Source organism: Nerophis ophidion, linkage group LG27 (genome assembly GCF_033978795.1).
Source record: "Nerophis ophidion isolate RoL-2023_Sa linkage group LG27, RoL_Noph_v1.0, whole genome shotgun sequence".
In the NCBI taxonomy this organism is placed as follows: domain Eukaryota; kingdom Metazoa; phylum Chordata; class Actinopteri; order Syngnathiformes; family Syngnathidae; genus Nerophis; species Nerophis ophidion.
In genome coordinates, this window is record NC_084637.1 from 14,402,978 (window position 1) to 14,423,185 (window position 20,208).

The 20,208-nt window shown below is 39.9% G+C and overlaps 1 protein-coding gene across 1 annotated transcript in view; it reads right to left on the bottom strand.

Moving 5' to 3' along the window:
- The window catches only part of ptgfrnb (prostaglandin F2 receptor inhibitor b), a 215,015-nt gene that overhangs the window by 111,123 nt on the left and 83,684 nt on the right, over window positions 1–20,208 (bottom strand). The window contains exon 5 of the mRNA XM_061889699.1: window positions 18,830–19,258. Within this exon, the coding sequence (XP_061745683.1) occupies window positions 18,830–19,258 (429 nt within the window). The remainder of the gene's footprint in view (window positions 1–18,829; window positions 19,259–20,208) is intronic.

Genomic DNA, 20,208 nt, shown 5'->3' on the forward strand with positions numbered 1-20,208 from the left:
GTTAAATTTTGAATTTTAAAGAGTCGAAATTGAAGATAAACTATGTTTCAAAATTGTATTTTCATTTTTTTCGTGTTTTTGCCTCTTTTAAACCGTTCAATTAAGTGTTTTTTTCATCATTTTTTCTCTACAAAAAATCTTCCGTAAAAGGAAAAAAAATGTACGACGGAATGACTGACAGAAATACCCATTTTTTATATATATATAGATTTATTTATTAAAGGTAAATTGAGCAAATTGGCTATTTCTGGCAATTTATTTAAGTGAATCAGTACCCAAGAAGTAGCTCTTGGTTTCAAAAAGGTTGGTGACCCCTGATATATACTATTCATCCAGAAGTCAGCTATTGGTCGTTTTAAGTTAAGTTCAAGTTAAAGTACCAATGATTGTCTCAGACACACACTTGGTGTGCTGAAATTTGTCCTCTGCATTTGACCCATCCCCTTGGTCACCCCCTGGGAGGTGGGGGGAGCAGTGAGCAGCAGCGGTGGCCGCGCTCGGGAATCATTTTTGGTGATTTAACCCCCAATTCCAACCCTTGATGCTGAGTGCCAAGCAGGGAGGTAATAGATCCCATTTTTGTCTTTGGTATGACTCGGCCGGGGTTTCGAACTCACGACCTTCCAGTCTCAGGACGGACACTCTGACCACAAGGCCACTGAGCAGGTTTTGGAACATTCTGACATCAGTGTATGTCTGAGCCACACCTCTCTACAAGGACCACATAAGCAATGAAGATAGCATACCGTATTTTTCGGACTATAAGTCGCAGTTTTTTTCATAGTTTGGCCGGGGGTGCGATTTATACATAGGAGTGACTTATGTGCAGTGTTAATTTTGACAGCAAATTTTGATTTAGTTTTAGTCATACTCTTTTGACTAAAATGTAATTTAGTTTTATTCATAATTTAGTTATTTAAATTGTTTTAGTTTTAGTTTAGTTGACGAAATATCGTGAGATTATAGTCGACAAAAACTACAGTAGATTTAGTCGACTAAAGGGTAATATGTAAACGTTCCCTTCATTTTCTGAAAGTCAAAGCAAAACAGCGGAAAAATCACCGATACAAGTTGTATTTTGATGAAAATCGTGTCTCAAATTTAATATTTCACGAGTAAGCCGTGTAATAAACGGGATATTGTCGAGTGAGTTGTATGTTGTGGAAAATGCTTACCTGTGTGTGGATTTCGGGGTGATTCGACTGTAAATGTCGCTTCAAGTTTGTTGTGTTTTTCCCCGTAATCCTGGCGCTGCATTTCTTACACTGCGTCTTGTTATCTTTGACATCAAATATAAAATTTCCCCATATGTCCTCTCTCCTCTTCCTTGACATGTTGTCTTCTGCAGCGCATTCCCGGGTCAGTCTGAAATGCAAACTACGTTTACGTAACTTCCTTACCACGTCGCTCTGATTGGTTCTCTTCCCAACTCCTCCCGCCTCTTCCTAACGAAATGAGGTCCGATTGGATCTCGTCTCTGGCAGACATTTTTGTCTCGTTTTTATTCGTTGACGAATATGTCAATACACCTCGTCATCGTCTTAGTCCACGTAAATTATTTTTTATTTAGTTATTGTCTCGTTTTAGTCAGAAAAAAAGGTCGTTGACGATAACTATGACGAACATTTTTCGTCAACAAAATTAACACTGCTTATGTGTGAAATTATTGACACATTACCGTAAAATATCAAATAATATTATTTAGCTCATTCACGTAAGAGACGAGGCGTATAAGATTTCCTCGGATTTAGCAATTAGGAGTGACAGATTGTTTGGTAAATTTATAGCATGTTCTATATGTTATAGTTATTTGAATGACTCTTACCATAATATGTTACGTTAACATACCAGGCACCTTCTCCGTTGGTTATTTATGCATCATATAACGTACATTTATTCAGCCTGTTTTTCACTATTCTTTATTTATTTTAAATTGACTTTCAAATGTCTATTCTTGGTGTGGGGTTTTATCAAATAAATTTCCCCCAAAAATGCAACTTATACTCCAGTGCGACTTGTTTTTTTCCTTTTTTATTATGCATTTTCGGCAGGTGCGATTTATACTCCGAAAAATACGGTATTAATCGAAAGTAGTGGAATAGATGAACAATTCCACTACTTTACATAAAAGTAACCTTAGGAGCGTACAAAAAGTTGACTTAAAAGTTTGCATATTTGGAGCTTCCTTATTAACAATTCCAGCTGACATAACAGCACACATGTAGTTGCAACCCTTGGTGGGAAAAATTACCAAGAAAAACTGCATGCATGTGCGCACGCATGTGTGTGCACAAAATAAACAAAGCAAAAATAAAAAGAAGTTTTTCCTTGATGATAGATTGCATTGTGAAATAGAGAGAAACATCAAGGGAACACCTCTGTAGAATAGGAAGTAAATGGTGACAGCATGCCAGCAGAAAACCACACACACACACACACACACACACACACACACACACACACACACACACACACACACACACACACACACACACACACACACACACACACACACACAGCATGAGGATGAAATATGTCAGAAGAAATGCTGTTCTCATGCTGTGTACGTAAGCACGTGTGTGTGTGTGTGTGTGTGTGTGTGTGTTGGGGGGTAGCTGTAGCAGGAATGTATACCCGCAGGCTATACCGTTGCCATTCTACCAGTGAGAGCAGTCCCATATGCTCTGTAAGTGGGACATAAAACAGGCACACAATGAAAAAAGGAGGTACATACAGTGGTTATTAGACGTACCCCCCACCCCCAAACCTCCGCATGCATGCCAACACACACACACACGTCACAAGAACCCCTTCATTCCACACTCCATCCAGCTGTAAAATCTCTCGCCATATAGCAATAGATGATATCTGTCTATTACCTGACCGTTTCTACACTAATTTTGCAAAAAGGTATTGGGCCACAAATGATCAGAATCAGGCGTGCTAATCACTTGGACCGGCCACAGGCGCATAAAAATCAAGCACTTAGGCATGGAGACTGTTTCTACAAACATTTGTGAAAGAATGGGCCGCACTCAGGAGCTCAGTGATTTCCAGCGTGGGACTGTCATAGGATGCCACCTGTGCAACACATCCAGTCATATTCCAAAGTCAACTGTCGGCTTTACTATAAGAAAATGGAAGAGTTCGGGAACAACAGCAACTCAGCCACAAAGTGGTGAAAGAGGGTGAAATTTGTTGGAGGATGAATTATGATGTGGGGTTTGTTTTTCTTATTCATATTGAAACCTATGGGTTAAGAATGGGATGGCACTTCAAGTTCATAAACGAGTCAAGGCAGGTGGCCAAATACTTTTGGCAATATAGTGTATGTCAGCTACCTGTCTTTCTTTATAATTAGGGCTGTGAATCTTTGGGTGTTCCACGATTCGATTCAATATCGATTCTTGGGGTCACGATTCGATAATATATATCGATTTTTTTCGATTCGATTCTCGATTCAAAAACGATATTTTTCCGATTCAAAACGATTCTGTATTCATTCAATACATAGGATTCCAGCAGGATCTACCCCAGTCTGCTGACATGCTAGCAGAGTAGTATATATATTTTTTTTTTTAAAAGCTTTTATAATTGTTAAGGACAATGTTTTATCAACTGATTACAATAATGTAAATTTGTTTAACTATTAAACGGACCAAAAATATGACTTATTTTATCTTTGTGAAAATATTGGACACAGTGTGTTGTCAAGCTTATGAGATGCGATGCAAGTGTAAGCCACTGTGACACTATTGTTCTTTTTTTATAATTTTTATAAATGTCTAATTACGATGTCATTGAGGGATTTTTAATCACTGCAATGCTGAAATTATAATAACTATTGATACTGTTGTTGATAATATTCATTTTTGTTTCATTACTACTGGTTTGTTCTGTTTTGTGTTTGTCTCCCCTCAATTGCTCTGTTTATTGCAGTTCTGCTGGGTCAGGTTTGGTTTTGGAATTAGATTGCATTGTTATGGTATTGCTGTGTAGTGGTTTGTTGGATTGATTAAAAAAAAAAAAAAAAGATTTTTTAAAATCGATTCTGAATCGCACAACGTAAACGATTCGATTCGTATTCGATTCGATTTTTTCCCACACCCCTATTTATAATCAGAGGTGGGTAGTAACGCGCTACATTTACTCCGTTACATTTACTTGAGTAACTTTTGGGATAAATTGTACTTCTACGAGTAGTTTTTATGCAACATACTTTTACTTGAGTATATTTATAGAGAAGAAACGCTACTTTTACTCCGTTCCATTTATCTATATTCAGCTCGCTACTCGCTACTTTTTTTTTATCGATCTATTAATGTTTGTTTTGGTTAATGACAGAGCTTCAAAGTAGAATCTACGCATGCCTGCGTTTCACCAATCACATGCAGTCACTGGTGACGTTGGACCAATCAAACAGAGTCAGGCGGTCACAACAAGTTAAAAAACTTATTGGGGTGTTACCATTTAGTGGTCAATTGAACGGATTATGTACTGTACTGTGCAATCTACTAATACAAGTTTCAATCAATCAATCAAAAGTGTAAAGGAAAAAAGACACTTTTTATTTCAACCGTACTTCCCGTCAAAAGCCTAAAGACTGATCGCACAGTTCCTGTCTTCACAATAAAAGTGCCGCTCCATCGCGCCTGCGCTAACAAAATAAGAGTCTCCAAAAGCCAGCGCAAACAAGCTAGCAAGCCACGGAGTTTGCCGCCAATGTATTTCTTGTAAAGTGTATAAAAACGAATATGGAAGCTGGACAAATAAGATGCCAAAAACCAACGACTTTCATGATGTATTAGACAGAAAAGAGGAACTTTTTTCTCCTCCATTTGAAAACGTGAACGTCTGATTCCAATCATTGCAAGTCATCAGAATCAGCTAATACACCAACTTATATTCTTGTCTTCATGAAAGATAGGAATCTATATGTTAAACATGTATGTATATTCATTGAAACACCTTTAACATGTGAACAAAAACGGCAAAATAAATAAATATAAATTATATACTGTATATATATAAATGTATATATATATATAAATATATATAAATATATATATATATATATATTTAATATATATATATATATGTATATATATATACATATATCCATCCATCCATCCATTTTCTACCGCTTATTCCCTTTCGGGGTTGCGGGGGGCGCTGGCGCCTATCTCAGCTACAATCGGGCGGAAGGCAGGGTACACCCTGGACAAGTCGTGTATATATATATATATATATATATATGATATGTGTGTGTATAAATGATTTGTGTGTGTATGTATGATATGTGTGTGTATGTATATGATGTGTGTGTATGTATACGCATATATGAGGTAGATCACCTCGACTTGGTCATTGACTAAGTAATTGATAAACGTTGAAAAACTTATTGAGGTGTTACCATTTAGTGGTCAGTTGTACGGAATATGTACTGTACTGTGCAATCTACTAATACATGTTTTAATCAATCAATCAAATCAATGAATGCCTACTGAGGCTATGGTGCTGTTAAGTTATTGTGGCGCAATGTGCCATTTTTTTCATTTTATTTTAATATACAATTATTTAATATATAATATGGTTTTAGTTGCTTAAGAGATATTCCTGGCTCTGAATTCGTTCATTGCTATTATTATGTTTTTGTGCATTATTTTTTGCCGTAATCAGGTTACTCATCAGTTACTTAGTACTTGAGTAGTTTTTTCACAACATACTTTTTACTTTTACTCAAGTAAATATTTGGGTGACTACTCCTTACTTTTTTTACTTGAATAATACATCTCTAAAGTAACTGTACTCTTACTTGAGTACAATTTCTGGCTACTCTACCCACCTCTGTTTATAATGTATGTATTCTGCTGGATCTACTCTCTATTTTATGTTCCCCTTTTTTGCTGCAGCTGTTACATATACTGTAATAGTGTACATGGTAGGGGTGTAACGGTACGTGTATTTGTATTGAACCGTTTCGGTTCGGTTGTGTATCGAAAGAGTTTCCACACGGACATATTAGGTAGTGCACCGCACGTTGTGTAAAAAATGCAGAGCGAGGCAGGCTAGCAGTGACTAGCTAGGACAAAATGTAAAAGCCAGAGCTGGCAGACCCACCTGCCTCGTTAACATCTCCCCTTTGGGAACACTTTGGCTGCACGATACAACAATGGAGGACAGAGGTTTGCCGACATTGTTCAGCAGCAGTAAGGTAGGCTTCTGCCAACACGTCAAACATGCTAACTCCTTTGAAGCGTCACCACCGCATTCAAGGAGCCTCTCCTCGGCGAGTCAGGCAGGGTTGACGCAATAAGAAATATTTTTATAGCATCCAAGTTAGCCAGGCTGGGAGGGGTGTTGATGAAGGTGGACCCCGAATTAAACAAGTTGAAAAAGTTATTGGGGTGTTTGTATTCAGTGGTGAATTGTAGGGAATATGTACTGTCCTGTGCAATTTACTAATAAAAGTCTCAATCAATCAATCAATCAATCAAAAAAAGCACTTTATATGTACAAAGGTTTTGTTAAGAAACCATTCTGAGCCTTATCTTATTTAGTTTTTATTTTACACATGTTGACCACATTAACCTTGGCAATGGACCCTGTGTGTATATATGTTATGCCATTGTTTACAAATTTGGTAAATAAATAACCCAAAAATGTATATTTTGTTGTTTTCTTACTGTACCGAAAATGAACCGAACCGTGACCTCTAAACTGAGGTACGTACCGAACCGAAATTTTTGCGTACCGTTACACCCCTATCCATCCATCCATCCATTTTCTACCGCTTATTCCCTTTTGGGGTCGCGGGGGGGTGCTGGCGCCTATCTCAGCTACAATCGGGTGGAAGGCATGTTACACCCTGGACAAGTCGCCACCTCATCGCAGGACCAACACAGATAGACAGACAACATTCAAAATCACATTCACACACTAGGGCCAATTTAGTGTTGCCAATCAACCTATCCCCAGGTGCATGTCTTTGGAGGTGGGAGGAAGCCGGAGTACCCGGAGGGAACCCACGCATTCACGGGGAGAACATGCAAACTCCACACAGAAAGATCCTGAGCCTGGGATTGAACCCAGGACTGCAGGACCTTCGTATTGTGAGGCAGACGCACTAACCCCTCTTCCACCGTGGAGCCTCTAGTACATGGTAATAGGGATTTGTTATATATTGTATAAAAATACAATATATTATAATATATCCGTATAAATTATATACTGTATATATAATATGTAAATATTATATATTTTTATATTTTTTGTCTAATTTATACCTTTTGTTTTCGCCCTCTTTTTGTGCCATTGTGTGCAAAACGGATAAAGACCTTGCGTTAATTTTAGTTGAAGCCTCCAATTAACTGTTGTTTCTATGCGTCCACCCACTAAAAGTGGTTAGAATTTCTAAATGTAACAGATCCTGAAAACTAAAGATGTTGACATGCGGAGTTTCAAGCACTTATTCTCTAGCGGGTGACTTTTCTAATGATGCTACATTAGCAGTGCTGCTACTTTTTGTAGCAATGTTTTTGCCGCATAAATGTTGAACATATTCCCGCTTGAAGCCAAACCACTGCCAGACCATGGATCCCGTGCTGTTTTTCTTGGTAATTAATTATTCCTTCATTTGTTAACAGATTCGCACCTTCTCTCTCTTGTATTACCACCCGTAACACTCCACTAGCATCACAGCTAATGTTACCATGTCGCTACCTCTCTGCTCCGCGGGAGCGTGTGACTTTGCACACATGACAGTATGTGACGTATATAAGAAGGTGCGCTTGGTTTATGTCTCTGTGACAAGAAGAGACAAGAACGCTAAAAGCAACTGCGTGAGAACGTATACGCGATTGTCACGATATATTCATTTTCTATATCGCATAGTGACAAACCCACGATATATCAAGTATATCGATATATCGCCCAGCCTTATTTTTAAGTATGTTGTTTTCATAACAACATCAACAATTACTTTATTATTACACTTTCATTCTCAAAAATACAATATTATTGAAATTACTTATATTTGTTGTTGTTGATCTTCCTACGGACAGATGAATGTGGAGGAGTTTTTTTAGCATTCGAACAGTAAGTTTTGCCAGCTTATGAGTCCAAAGAAAGCAATGGACACGTGATGTGTGGTTTGCAACAGTATCCACAGCGTTGTCGACACGAGGTACATTGGATTTTTAAAATTCCTAATTATTATAATGACCTGGTTTAGAAAAATCCAGATTTTTGTGATTTCAAACTTAGTGCACCACAGGGCTCAAGACGGTGTGTCGGCAGGGTTGTTTTGCCTTTGTTACTAAACAAAAAGTTGATCCATCAAAAGTTTGTGTTTGTTTGATATACAGTAGAAATGCGCGGTTTGCGGTCCCATCCGCGGAGTCCGCGGATAAACCGCGTGTCGGGCGGTTGACATGACGAAAAAATAGATTTTAATTAGATTCGGGCGGGTGGCGGTTGAACCATACGGAAATATTTGATATACATGGTTCGGGATCAGTATTCTTTGCCATTCAAAGAGCCATTTAAGACCCGTGTCATAAAGCAAAGAAAACAATAGGAGACGCTATTATTCTCTCGAAAGACTGCCGCCAGTCACACAGATACTAGGTATTAGGGCGTGCTATAAAGCCATTGGCTTTGTCACCTTTTACAACATGTACAAACTTCTTGTCAGTCCAGTATCATGTTGTGTGTGGCTTACACGGCAACACGCACACGAGTGCAAGGCATACTGGGTGACACAGAGTACACTAATGGTTGTGATATAAACAATTTTAACACTCTTAGTAATATGCGCCACGCTGTGAAGCCACACCAATTAAGAACGACAAACACATTTCGGGAGAACATCCTCACAGTAACACAACATAAACACAACACAAAAAATACCCATAATCCTTTGTATTCATGACACTTCCTGACTATTTTATAAACCCAAACCCCCCCTCCCCCCCGTGCGTCGGTAAGGTGGGCGGGGTTAGGGGCGCGGGGGTGTAAAATATATTCAAGATTTGTCGCGGATACATAGGATTGTGGGTATTTGTTGTGTTGCGTTTATGTTGTGTTACTGTGAGGATGTTCTCCCGAAATGTGTTTGTCAATCTTGTATTGTGTGGCTTCACAGCGTGGCGCATATTAATAAGTGTTAAAGTTGTTTATATCACAACCGTCAGTGTACTCTGTATCACCCAGTATGCCTTTCAATCTTGTGCGTGTAATTGCGGAAGCTGCACACATGTTGTCGGACCAACAATTGGTTCGTACATGTTGTTGAAGGTGTCCTAGGCAATGGCTGCGCAGCACGCCCATATTCTTGTCATCAGGATGAACGCTATTTAATAGTCGCGAGAACGTTAGCGGCTCCAATTGACTTCATTACTTTGTGAAACAGGTTTATATAGGTCTGTGAGTGGTAAAGGCGTCCAACCTCTGATGTATTTCAGCGGGCGGTTGGCGGGCGGGTACGGTCCTGATAAAATGTTGGTTCGGGTGGACGGCGGGTGGATGACGACTTCTGTTCTGCGGGTGCGGATGATATACTTGCCTATCCGCGCATCTCTAATATACAGTATCGTATAGTGCATTGTATTGTTTTTAAATTGTATAAAATTTTACTAAAATATGGACTTTTGTCAAGACTGGAACCCATTATTCATATTTTCATTGTTTCTTATGGAGATTTTGCTTCAATGTACAAACTTAGTTCAAGAACCAATTCATTTTGTAAATCAAGGTTCTGCTCTATTTTCTCGCAGAATCGGAAAAAAAACAAGAGGAGGGTAATTTACAGCGATGATTTCAATGATTTAGAGTTTGAAGATGAAGGTTTTGGTCTGAGTTTGGCTGGAAAAAAATGAAAAACGACTCAAGCCAAATGCAATCCAGCAAACCAAGAGCACTCTCAAGGAGAACAAGACTGAGTCGCAGCCTGCAGAAAAGCAGAGAAAAGAAAAGCAACACTTGTCGTGACAGATTTTTCTTATCTCCTGCTGCGCGAGCGAACATGCAATCAGAGTCATGGAGCTACACTTCCGTGTTTACCAGCTGGGCAAATTAAAATCAAAATATGGATTTTTACGATCATGCATGCCTTGATTGCCAAAGATGTTTAGTAATGTAATCGGTGATATTTCTACTGAAATAAATGCTTGCACAACAGCTGAGCATAATCGAGAGGGGACACATTTTCTGGCAGGCTGAATGAAATATGTTGGGATGCAACAATATGAAAATTATATCATGGTTATTGTGACCAAAATGATCACGCTTAACATTATTATCACGGTATTGTTGAATGTGTTCAAAAAGTACTCATACACACACTGAAAACTTTTGACCAAGGTTGTTTTTTCTAATAACTAAAATAAATACCAAAATATAATTGGAAAACCCTGGAATTTGCATGTTTTGTAATTATTTTGCTTAACTTATAGTGTTTAAGTGTTAGTATTGTATCTGTTTTAATGGCTAAGCTTTAATAGTTTAAAACAAAGGTGTCCAAAGTGCAGCCCGTGGCACATTTTAAAAATACTATTCCAAAAATATCTTAAAAAGTTGAATAAAAGAGAAAAGAGATGTAAAAAGCAACCCGGAAATGAAGCTCTCTGCGTACTGTACGTGGGCTAATTGGAAGGTCACAAGAAGTTTGCAGCTCTGTAGCAACTGACTGTGCTGAAAGTCTTTGCATGTTGTGCTTCAGCATCTGCTCACCCCTCTCTGTCAGTTTACATGACCTACCACCTGGTGGCTGAGTTGCTGTTGTTCCCAAACTTCACTTTTTTATATAATAAAGCCCACAGTTGACTTTGGAATATTTAGCAGCATTTCTTGGATTTGTTGCATGCTATGACAGTTCCGTACGCTGGGAATCACTGAGCTCCTGAGAGCGGCCCATTCTTTCACAAATGTTCGTAGAAACAATCTCCATGCCTAAGCGCTTGATTTTATACACCTGTGGCCGGGCCAAGTCATTAGGAGACCTGATTCTCATCATTTAGATGGGTGGCCAAATACTTTTGGCAAGATAGTGTATATCGGTATTTTAAACAAAACGAGCTAAGTGCTTAAAGGGGAACATTATCACCAGACCTATGTAAGCGTCAATATATACCTTGATGTTGCAGAAAAAAGACCATATGTTTTCTTAACCGATTTCCGAACTGTAAAAGGGTGAATTTGGCGATTTAAATGCCTTTCAATTGTTCGCTGTCGGAGCGATGACCTTTGACCCGTGACGTTACAACGGGAAGCAATCCGCCATTTTCTCAAACACATTACACACACCAAGTCAAATCAGCTCTGCTATTTTCCGTTTTTTCGACTGTTTTCCGTACCTTGGAGACATCATCCCTCATCGGTGTGTTGTCGGAGGGTGTAACAACACGATCAGGGACGGATTCAAGTTGACTTACGTGGAGTGTGCATGGATTAGCACGGCATGCTAATCGACGATAACATGCTATTTAGGCTAGCTGTATGTACATATTGCATCGTTTTGCCTCATTTGTGGCTATATTTGCATCCAGCCTTTCCCTCCACCCACATTTAATGCCAAACAAACACATACCAATCGACGGATTCAAGTTGCACCAGTGTCAAAAGATGCGAAAGTCCCTCGTTTGTTCTGCACATTTTACCGATGATAGCGATGTTACGACAGAGATGTGTGGATATCCTGCGACACTCAAAGCAGATGCATTTCCAACGATAAAGTCAACGAAATCACAGAGGTGAGTTTTTTTTTATGTTATTGACTTATGTGCTAATCAGACATATTTGGTCACGGCATTACTGCCAGCTAATCGATGCTAACATGCTATTTAGGCTAGCTGTATGTACATTTGAAGCTATATATGCACCCAGCCTTTCCCTCCACCCACATTTAATGCCAAACAAACACTTACCAATCGACAGATTGAAGTTGCTCCAGTGGTCAAAAGATGCAAACGTTGGTTAGAAGGCGATCGCCGGATTCGTCCGCGTTGCCTTTGATATGGCTCAATAGCTTCAATTTCTTCTTCAATTTCGTTTTCGCTACCTGCCTCCACACTCCAACCATCCGTTTCAATACATGCGTAATCTGTGGAATCGCTTAAGCCGCTGAACTCCGAGTCTGAATCCGAGCTAATGTCGCTATATCTTTCTGTTTTATCTGCCATGTTTGTTTGTATTGGCGTCACAGGAAAATGGACGGGTGGATTTACAGATAGTGAAAATCAGGCACTTTAAAGCCTTTTTTCGGGATATTCCATAATGGGTAAAATTTTGCAAAAAACTTAGAAAAATAAAATAAGCCACTGGGAACTGATTTTTATTGGTTTTAACCCTTCTGAAATTCTGATAATGTTCCCCTTTAAGGTTTTCTAAGTGTTTTACGGCTAGATAACAAGCGTTGAGTACTTAGATTACCTTTTGTTGTAAGTAGTAACGTAACTTGTTGCCTCTTCTTATAAAGTAATTAGCCGTTGCTATATCGAAGCAGTTTTCGTTCATTTTGGACATTAACGTCAGGTTAAGAGCCTCACGCTTTTGCGCGAGGATAGATGGAGCTTCTTCTTGCTCACTGCTGTGAAGGCCGCTGACTGTTCAGTTCGAAAACACTCTTCAGCCACCTAGAGGCTGCATTAGTTCAGTCTGCACGGGCTATGAGGAGAGGCTCTGTCAAGCCGAGGAGAAGCTAAACATTTGACACATCCCTAGCTGCTGTGCTAAGTAGCTAAAAGAACTGCATATGTAAACAGATGAGATTAGTGATAAAGTCACGACAAGGAGAAAAGTAGGTTCTCAAGCAAATTGGTGACTGTAACTAAAGCTGTAGTCACGCACTAATAACCAAATGCTTTCGGTGACCAAAGCATCGCTATAACCATAGTCACCATATTCTTCTGCAAAGTTTGTTGTGTTGGGTCGTCGTGCATCAGAAGTAAGTAATGAAGTGTGTACATTTTATATGTAAACAGCTTTCACAGGTAAAATCACGAAGCGCTGTACAAAACATAGTCGAAGTAAAACAACAATGCAATTAAAACAACAGTGCCAACATCAAAAAAAGTGATTACATTTGATAGTTAAAGGGTGCATTTCCTAAAAACTTTACTAAAGAGAAGTATTCAAATGTTTCTTAAAAGTGTCAACACAGTCAAGATCACAGAGGGTCTGGTGCAAATTGTTCCAGAGTCCGGGAGCAATAGCATGGAATGTCAGGTCTCCACGGGTTTTTAAACGAGTTTTGGGGATCTTTAAAAGACCCAGGCCTGAAGACTGGAGGCGATGCACAGAATGTCAGGACTAAAATATTAAACTCAATGTGGAAATTAATTGGAAGCCAATGAAGACTGGATGAAATGGGGGTAATATGGGCTGTTCTGGGTCAAGAGTCTGGCAGCTGCATTTTGTTCAGTCTGAAGTCTCTTTAGCATTGACTTGGGGAGAAGCCTACTACACACTGAAGGGGTGGGTTTTTGCCATTGAGAGTGAAAGCAGATAATGCCCTGTGCTGTGCCAATCAGGACAAACACTCATAATCAAGGCAGCGCCAAAAGACATGTGGTATGGTATGGCAACACGGTCCCAAATATATAGATCTTTTTCTAAAACAGGGCTCAAATTTAATCACGGCAATCGCAGCAATAGCCCTTTCATTTGTCGTAAAGCCCAAAAAAAATTGACCAACATTTGCGGCAACACTTTGCCGTGACCGCCCTTGACTTTTTACTTGCTAATAATGTACAAGGGATATGATGGTCGACGGCATAATGATAAATAGTACAAAATTCCAGATGGTCTTAACAGTCTCCTTTATAAATTACTAAAACACTATAATCATTTTAGACAACTCGAAATCCGACACACGCGCACTATGATAGCCAGACATATTAAACATGACGTACTATCACCGTTAATCTTGCTACAAGGGTAAACCTTCGGAGTATAGTTAGTCAACAGACCTACATGTCACACTAAGGGTGGCCGTATAAACAAAGCCAACACTGTCATAAATATGTGCCACATAGTGAGACCATATCAAACAACAATGACAAACACATTTCGGGAGAATATAACACATTCCCAGAATTCCTTGCAGCACCAACTCTTCTGAGCGGCTACAGTCATTTTCCCTCGCTTTCCGCTGTGTGTTTAAGAGCGCACTGTCGTGTTTAGATGGAGACAGGTGTGGACAATATTGGAGACACTTGTCACCACACAAAGTATACAGCGGAGGAGAAAAAGTATATGATGTTGCTTTCACTTTGACAATACAGCGTCCATCAGCTGCTGTGACAGAGTTAATGAGGTGAGGAATCACGCCGTCACTCCTGTTTTTTTGTTATAGGCCAAACTGTTGTACCGAACCACAAGGGGGCGTTAGCGAAACACACATCTTGTTTATTATACTTTATCTTCATTAGCAGCAGCAAGGTGACACAAGCGTTAGTGCATGTGCCTCACAATTAGGGGTGTAACGGTACGTGTATTTGTATTGAACCGTTTCGGTTCGGCACATGGGCATACCGAACGAGTTTGTAAGAATAAGTCTTCACAAGCTGCTCTGCTTTTTGCCTCTGTCCGAGCAGCAAGCATTGTCCCGCCCACACAACCATCTGATTGGTTACATACAAAGCCAATCAGCAGGGTGTATTCAGAGCGATGTAACAGCCAATCAGCAGGGCGAATTCAGGGCGATGTAGTCAATGCTTCAGCATCGAGCAGATATTCGTTTAGCAGGGGAGCAGCGGTATCTCCCCAAATCATAAAAAACACTTCTCAGTCACAACTATTACAAACATCACTATGAGCCCGTTGACCTTCTAGAAACAAACTGCAGCTCAGCTCGCTCGCAGTTCTGGCTTGAGGTGAAGGCTAATTAGCTTTTAGCGTAACGTTAACTCATTTTGCGGTGTGTGTGTGTGTGTGTGTGTGCGTAGGTGCGTGTGTGTGTGTTAGGGGCAGCAAAGCCCTGTCTGTTTTTTCATTGAACTCCATTGTGTTGCTATATTACTATTTTTTCAGCTATAGTTACATTAATCATTAATAATTCAGAAGCCTAGTTTTGAATGGCAGGTTCCATGCTATCACATGTTGATACAAATATAACATTTACATAATAAAAGTCAACTACAGGCTTCCCAAATGCTGTAATAAATTGAGCACGATGAGTTGATTTGAAACTGTTTAATGTTGCACTTTTTATATGTAGAACAAAGGTTTTGTCATTTTATTTAATCAAAGCAACAACTTGAGGCAGTTTAATGTGGATTAACGTGGGCAGAATTATTATATTGTTCCCAATGTTAAAAGGATAAAGCCATTGTTTACAAATTTGGTAAATAAATAACCCAAAAATGTATATTTTGTTGTTTTCTTACTGTACAAAAAATGAACCGAACCATGACCTCTAAACCGAGGTACGTACCGAACCGAAATTTTTGTGTACCGTTACACCCCTACTCACAATACGAAGGTCCTGAGTAGTCCCGAGTTCAATCCCGGGCTCGTGACTGCGTGGGTTCCCTACGGGTACTCCGGCTTCCTCCCACCACCAAAAACACGCACCTGGGGATAGGTTGATCGGCAACACTAAATTGGCCCTAGTGTGTGAATGTGAGTGTGAATGTTGTCTGTCTATCTGTGTTGGCCATGCGATGAGGTGGCGACTTGTCCAGGGCGTACCCCGCCTTCCGCCCGAATGCAGCTGAGATAGGCTCCAGCACCTACCATGACCCCAAAAGAGACTAGCGGTAGTCAACGGATGGACGGATGTATCGTCATTAGCCAAACTGCTTTGTGTTTTATTTACAAGTAAACGTTTTACTGTGTGTAGTTAATTCCTATATGACATATTTCTACTCAAACTCTTAAAGGATCTGTCCTAATACATCATAAACATCCATCCATCAATTTTTATACCGCTTATTCCCTTTTGGGGTCGCGGGAGGCGCTGGCGCCTATCTCAGCTACAATCGGGCGGAAGGCGGAGTACACCCTGGACAAGTCGCCACCTCATCCCAGGGCCAACACAGATAGACAGACACTCACATTCACACACTAGGGCCAATTTAGTGTTGCCAATCAACCTATCCCCAGGTGCATGTCTTTGGAAGTGGGAGGAAGCCGGAGTACCCGGAGGGAACCCACGCATTCACGGGGAGAACATGCAAACTCCACACAGAAAGAACCCGAGCCTGGATTTGAACCCAGGACTGCAGGACCTTCGTATTGTGAGGCAGACGCACTAACCCCTCTGCCACCGTGAAGCCCCATCATAAACATAACTTAAAAAAAAAAAAAAAAAAACATAAACATAACTTAAAAAATATATAATAATAAAAAAATACTTCCCTCTATCAGAAGGTAAAAATAGAGATAAAAGGCATAATGAAATGACAAAAAGCTGACAACTTTATATTAATAATAAATACTAAAAGCAGTATATGTATGCATGCGAGCTGTAGAACCCCTGCCTGGAAAGAAAATAATATTTGCCTTGGTGCCCTAAAATATGAGCCCTCCGTTAAGGCAACAGTTGCCTTGACCTTAAAAAGTTTAAATTCGAGGCCTGCTAAAATATAACGGTATAACTCGTAATACCAGTATACCATCCCAGCCCTAGATCAGAGTAAAACTTGGAGTGATACTGATTAAGTTCAGGGCTCCTACACATAAGTCAGTTAATTGTAATGCACAGGACTACTTGGAAATACCAGGTAGCTTGAAAGGACCAGATGAGTCGCCCGCTGGCCTGTTCTAAAAATAGCTCAAATAGCAGCACTTACCAGTGAGCTGCCTCTATTTTTTAAGTTTTATTTATTTACTAGCAAGCTGGTCACGCTTTGCTCAACATTTTTAAATTCTAAGAGAGACAAAACTCAAATAGAATTAGAAAATCCAAGAATATATTTTAAAGACTTGGTCTTTACTTGTTTGAATAAATTCATTTATTTTTTTTACTTTGCTTCTTATAACTTTCAGAAAGACAATTTTAGAGAAAAAAATACAACCTTAAAATGATTTTATGATTTTTAAACACATATACCTTTTTACCTTTTAATTTCCTTCCTCTTCTTTTTTGACAATTTAAATCATTGTTCAAGTAAATTTTTTTTGTTGTTGTAAAGAATAATAAATACATTTTAATTTAATTCTTCATTTTAGCTTCTGTTTTTTTGACGAAGAATATTTGTGAAATATTTCTTCAAACCTATGATTAAAATTCAAAAAAAATATTCTGGCAAATGTAGAAAATCTTAGAATCAAATTTAAATCTTATTTCAAAGTGGATTTTAACCTATTTAAAACATGTCATCAAAATTCTAAAATTGATTTTAATCAGGAAAAATTATGAATGATGTTCCATAAATTATTTTTAAATTTTTTTCAAAAACATTCAAATTAGCTAGTTTTTCTCTTCATTTTTTTCGGTTGAATTTTGAATTTTAAAGAGTCGAAATTGAAATTAAACTATGTTTCAAAATTAGATTTTCATTTTTTTCGTGCTTTCTCCTCTTCTAAACTGTTCAATTAAGTGTTTATTTAATCATTTATTCTCTACAAAAAATCTTCCGTAAAAGGAAAAAAAATGTATGACGGAATGACAGACAGAAATACCCATTTTTATATATTATATATATATATATATATATATATATATTATATATATATATATATATATATAGATGTATTTATTAAAAGGTAAATCGAGCAAATTGGCTATTTCTGGCAATTTATTTAAGTGTGTATCAAACTGGTAGCCCTTCGCATTAATCAGTACCCAAGAAGTAGCTCTTGGTTTCAAAAAGGTTGTATAGCGCTATTCATTCACCATCCACAAATATGTACCCATCCATCCATTCTTTTCCTACCGCTTATTCCCTTTGGGGTCGCGGGGGACGCTGGTGCCTATCTCAGCTACAATCGGGCAGAAGGCGGTGTACACCCTGGACAAGTCGCCCCCTCATCACAGGGCCAACACAGATAGACAGACAACTTTCACACTCATTCACACACTAGGGCCAATTTAGTGTTGCCAATCAACCTATCCCCAGGTGCATGTCTTTGGAAGTGGGAGGAAGCCGGAGTACCCGGAGGGAACCCACGCATTCACGGGGAGGACATGCAAACTCCACACAGAAAGATCCCGAGCCCGGGATTGAACCCCAGACTACTCAGGACCGGCTTCACGGTGGCAGAGGGGTTAGTGCATCTGCCTCACAATACGAAGGTCCTGCAGTCTTGGGTTCAATCCCAGGCTCGGGATCTTTGTGTGCAGTTTGCATGTTCTCCCCGTGAATGCGTGGGTTCCCTCCGGCTTCCTCCCACTTCCAAAGACATGCACCTGGGGATAGGTTGATTGGCAACACTCAATTGGCCCTAGTGTGGGAATGTGAGTGTGAATGTTGTCTGTCTATCTGTGTTGACCCTGCGATGAGGTGGCGACTTGTCCAGGGTGTACCCCGCTTTCCGCCCGATTGCAGCTGAGATAGGCGCCAGCTCCCCCCGCGACCCCAAAAAGGGAATAAGCGGTAGAAAATGGAAAATGGACTACTCAGGACCTTCGTATCGTGGGGCAGACGCACTAACCCCTCTCCACCGTGAAGCCCAAATATGTACCATCCTAAAAAATGCACAAAGACATTAATGTTTAAGTAACTAACCAAGATCATGGTGCCTTCCCTACAGTCAAGTGGTATTGTCATTGCATGAGAGCTGCCAGTACTGGGAAGCGGTGGTTCAATAAGGGTCATTTGAATTTCAACATGCACTGTGACATACTGAAGCAAAACAAACCAACTCAAATTGTCTTTTTACTTACTAATCTGGGACACTTTCACCGTCACAGGGTTTGACGTCTTCTCAGCCGCCATGTGCCAGCGGCCTCCTCCGCCTGCGCTCCTCCCGCCTTTCTCGATGAAGGCCCGGACGCGGCAGGTGTACGTTCCTCCGTCTTCCGTGCTCAGTTGCCTCACTGCCAGCCTATAGCCGTCCGCCCCGACCCGCTCCAGCCCCGCCTCGCTGCGCTTTCCTTGGGCTGAGCTGGAAGACATGTTGGATATCACCACCCCGTTGCGCTCCATGGTGATGATATCGCGGCCGTTGGCCAGCCAGGTCACTTCGAGCGACAGGGAGGGCAGGTTCCCGGCGGCCACAGAGCAAAGGAGGGTCAGCTTTTCACCGGGGACGAGGAGCAGGTTTGTCGAGGGTGGAGAGGCAGAGGAAGAAGCCTTCACGCTGAGGGATTGACCTTGAGAGCAAAAGAACAGATAGTTACCGTATTTTTCAGAGTTTAAGTCACACTTGCTGAAAATGCATAATAAAGAAGGAAAAAAACCATATATAAGTCGCACTGGAGTATAAGTCACATTCTTTGGGGAAATTTCTTTGATAAAACCCAACACCAAGAATACACATTTGAAAGGCAATTTAAAATAAATGAAGGGCGGTATTGCTCGGTTGGTAGAGCGGCCGTGCCAGCAACTTGAGGGTTGCAGGTTCAATCCCCGCTTTCGCCATCCTAGTCAATGCCGTTGTGTCTTTGGGCAAGACACTTTACCCACCTGCTCCCAGTGCCACCCACACTGGTTGAAATGTAACTTAGATATTGGGTTTCACTATGTAAAGCGCTTTGAGTCACTAGAGAAAAAGCGCTCTATAAATATTAAGAGAAGAAGAAGAAGAATAGTGAACAACAGGCTGAATGTGTACGTTATATCAGTGTTTTTCAACCTTTTTTGAGCCAATGCACATTTTTTGTGTGGAAAAAATGCGGAGGCACACCACCAGCAGAAATCATTAAAAAAGGAAACTCAGTTGACAGTAAAAAATTGTTGTCGCAATTGTTGGATATGACTTCAAAGCAGGGGTAGGGAACCTATGTCTCTAGAGCCAGATGTGGCTCTTTTGATGACTGCATCTGGCTCTCAGATAAATCTTAGCTGACATTGCTTAACACGATAAGTAATGAATAATTCCGCTGGTAATCACAGTGTTAAAAATAACCTTCCATTTTCTGTCGCACCTGTTCAAGATATGGCATTAATGGTAAGAAGTATTAGATTTATTATTGTTAACTTTAGAATAACATTGTTATTAAAAAGAAGAAGAGACTTATAACACTCTAAAAATGTTGGTCTTACTTAAAAATGCACACATTTAGTTGTATTCAGTGTTAAAAAAATATTATATGGCTCTCAC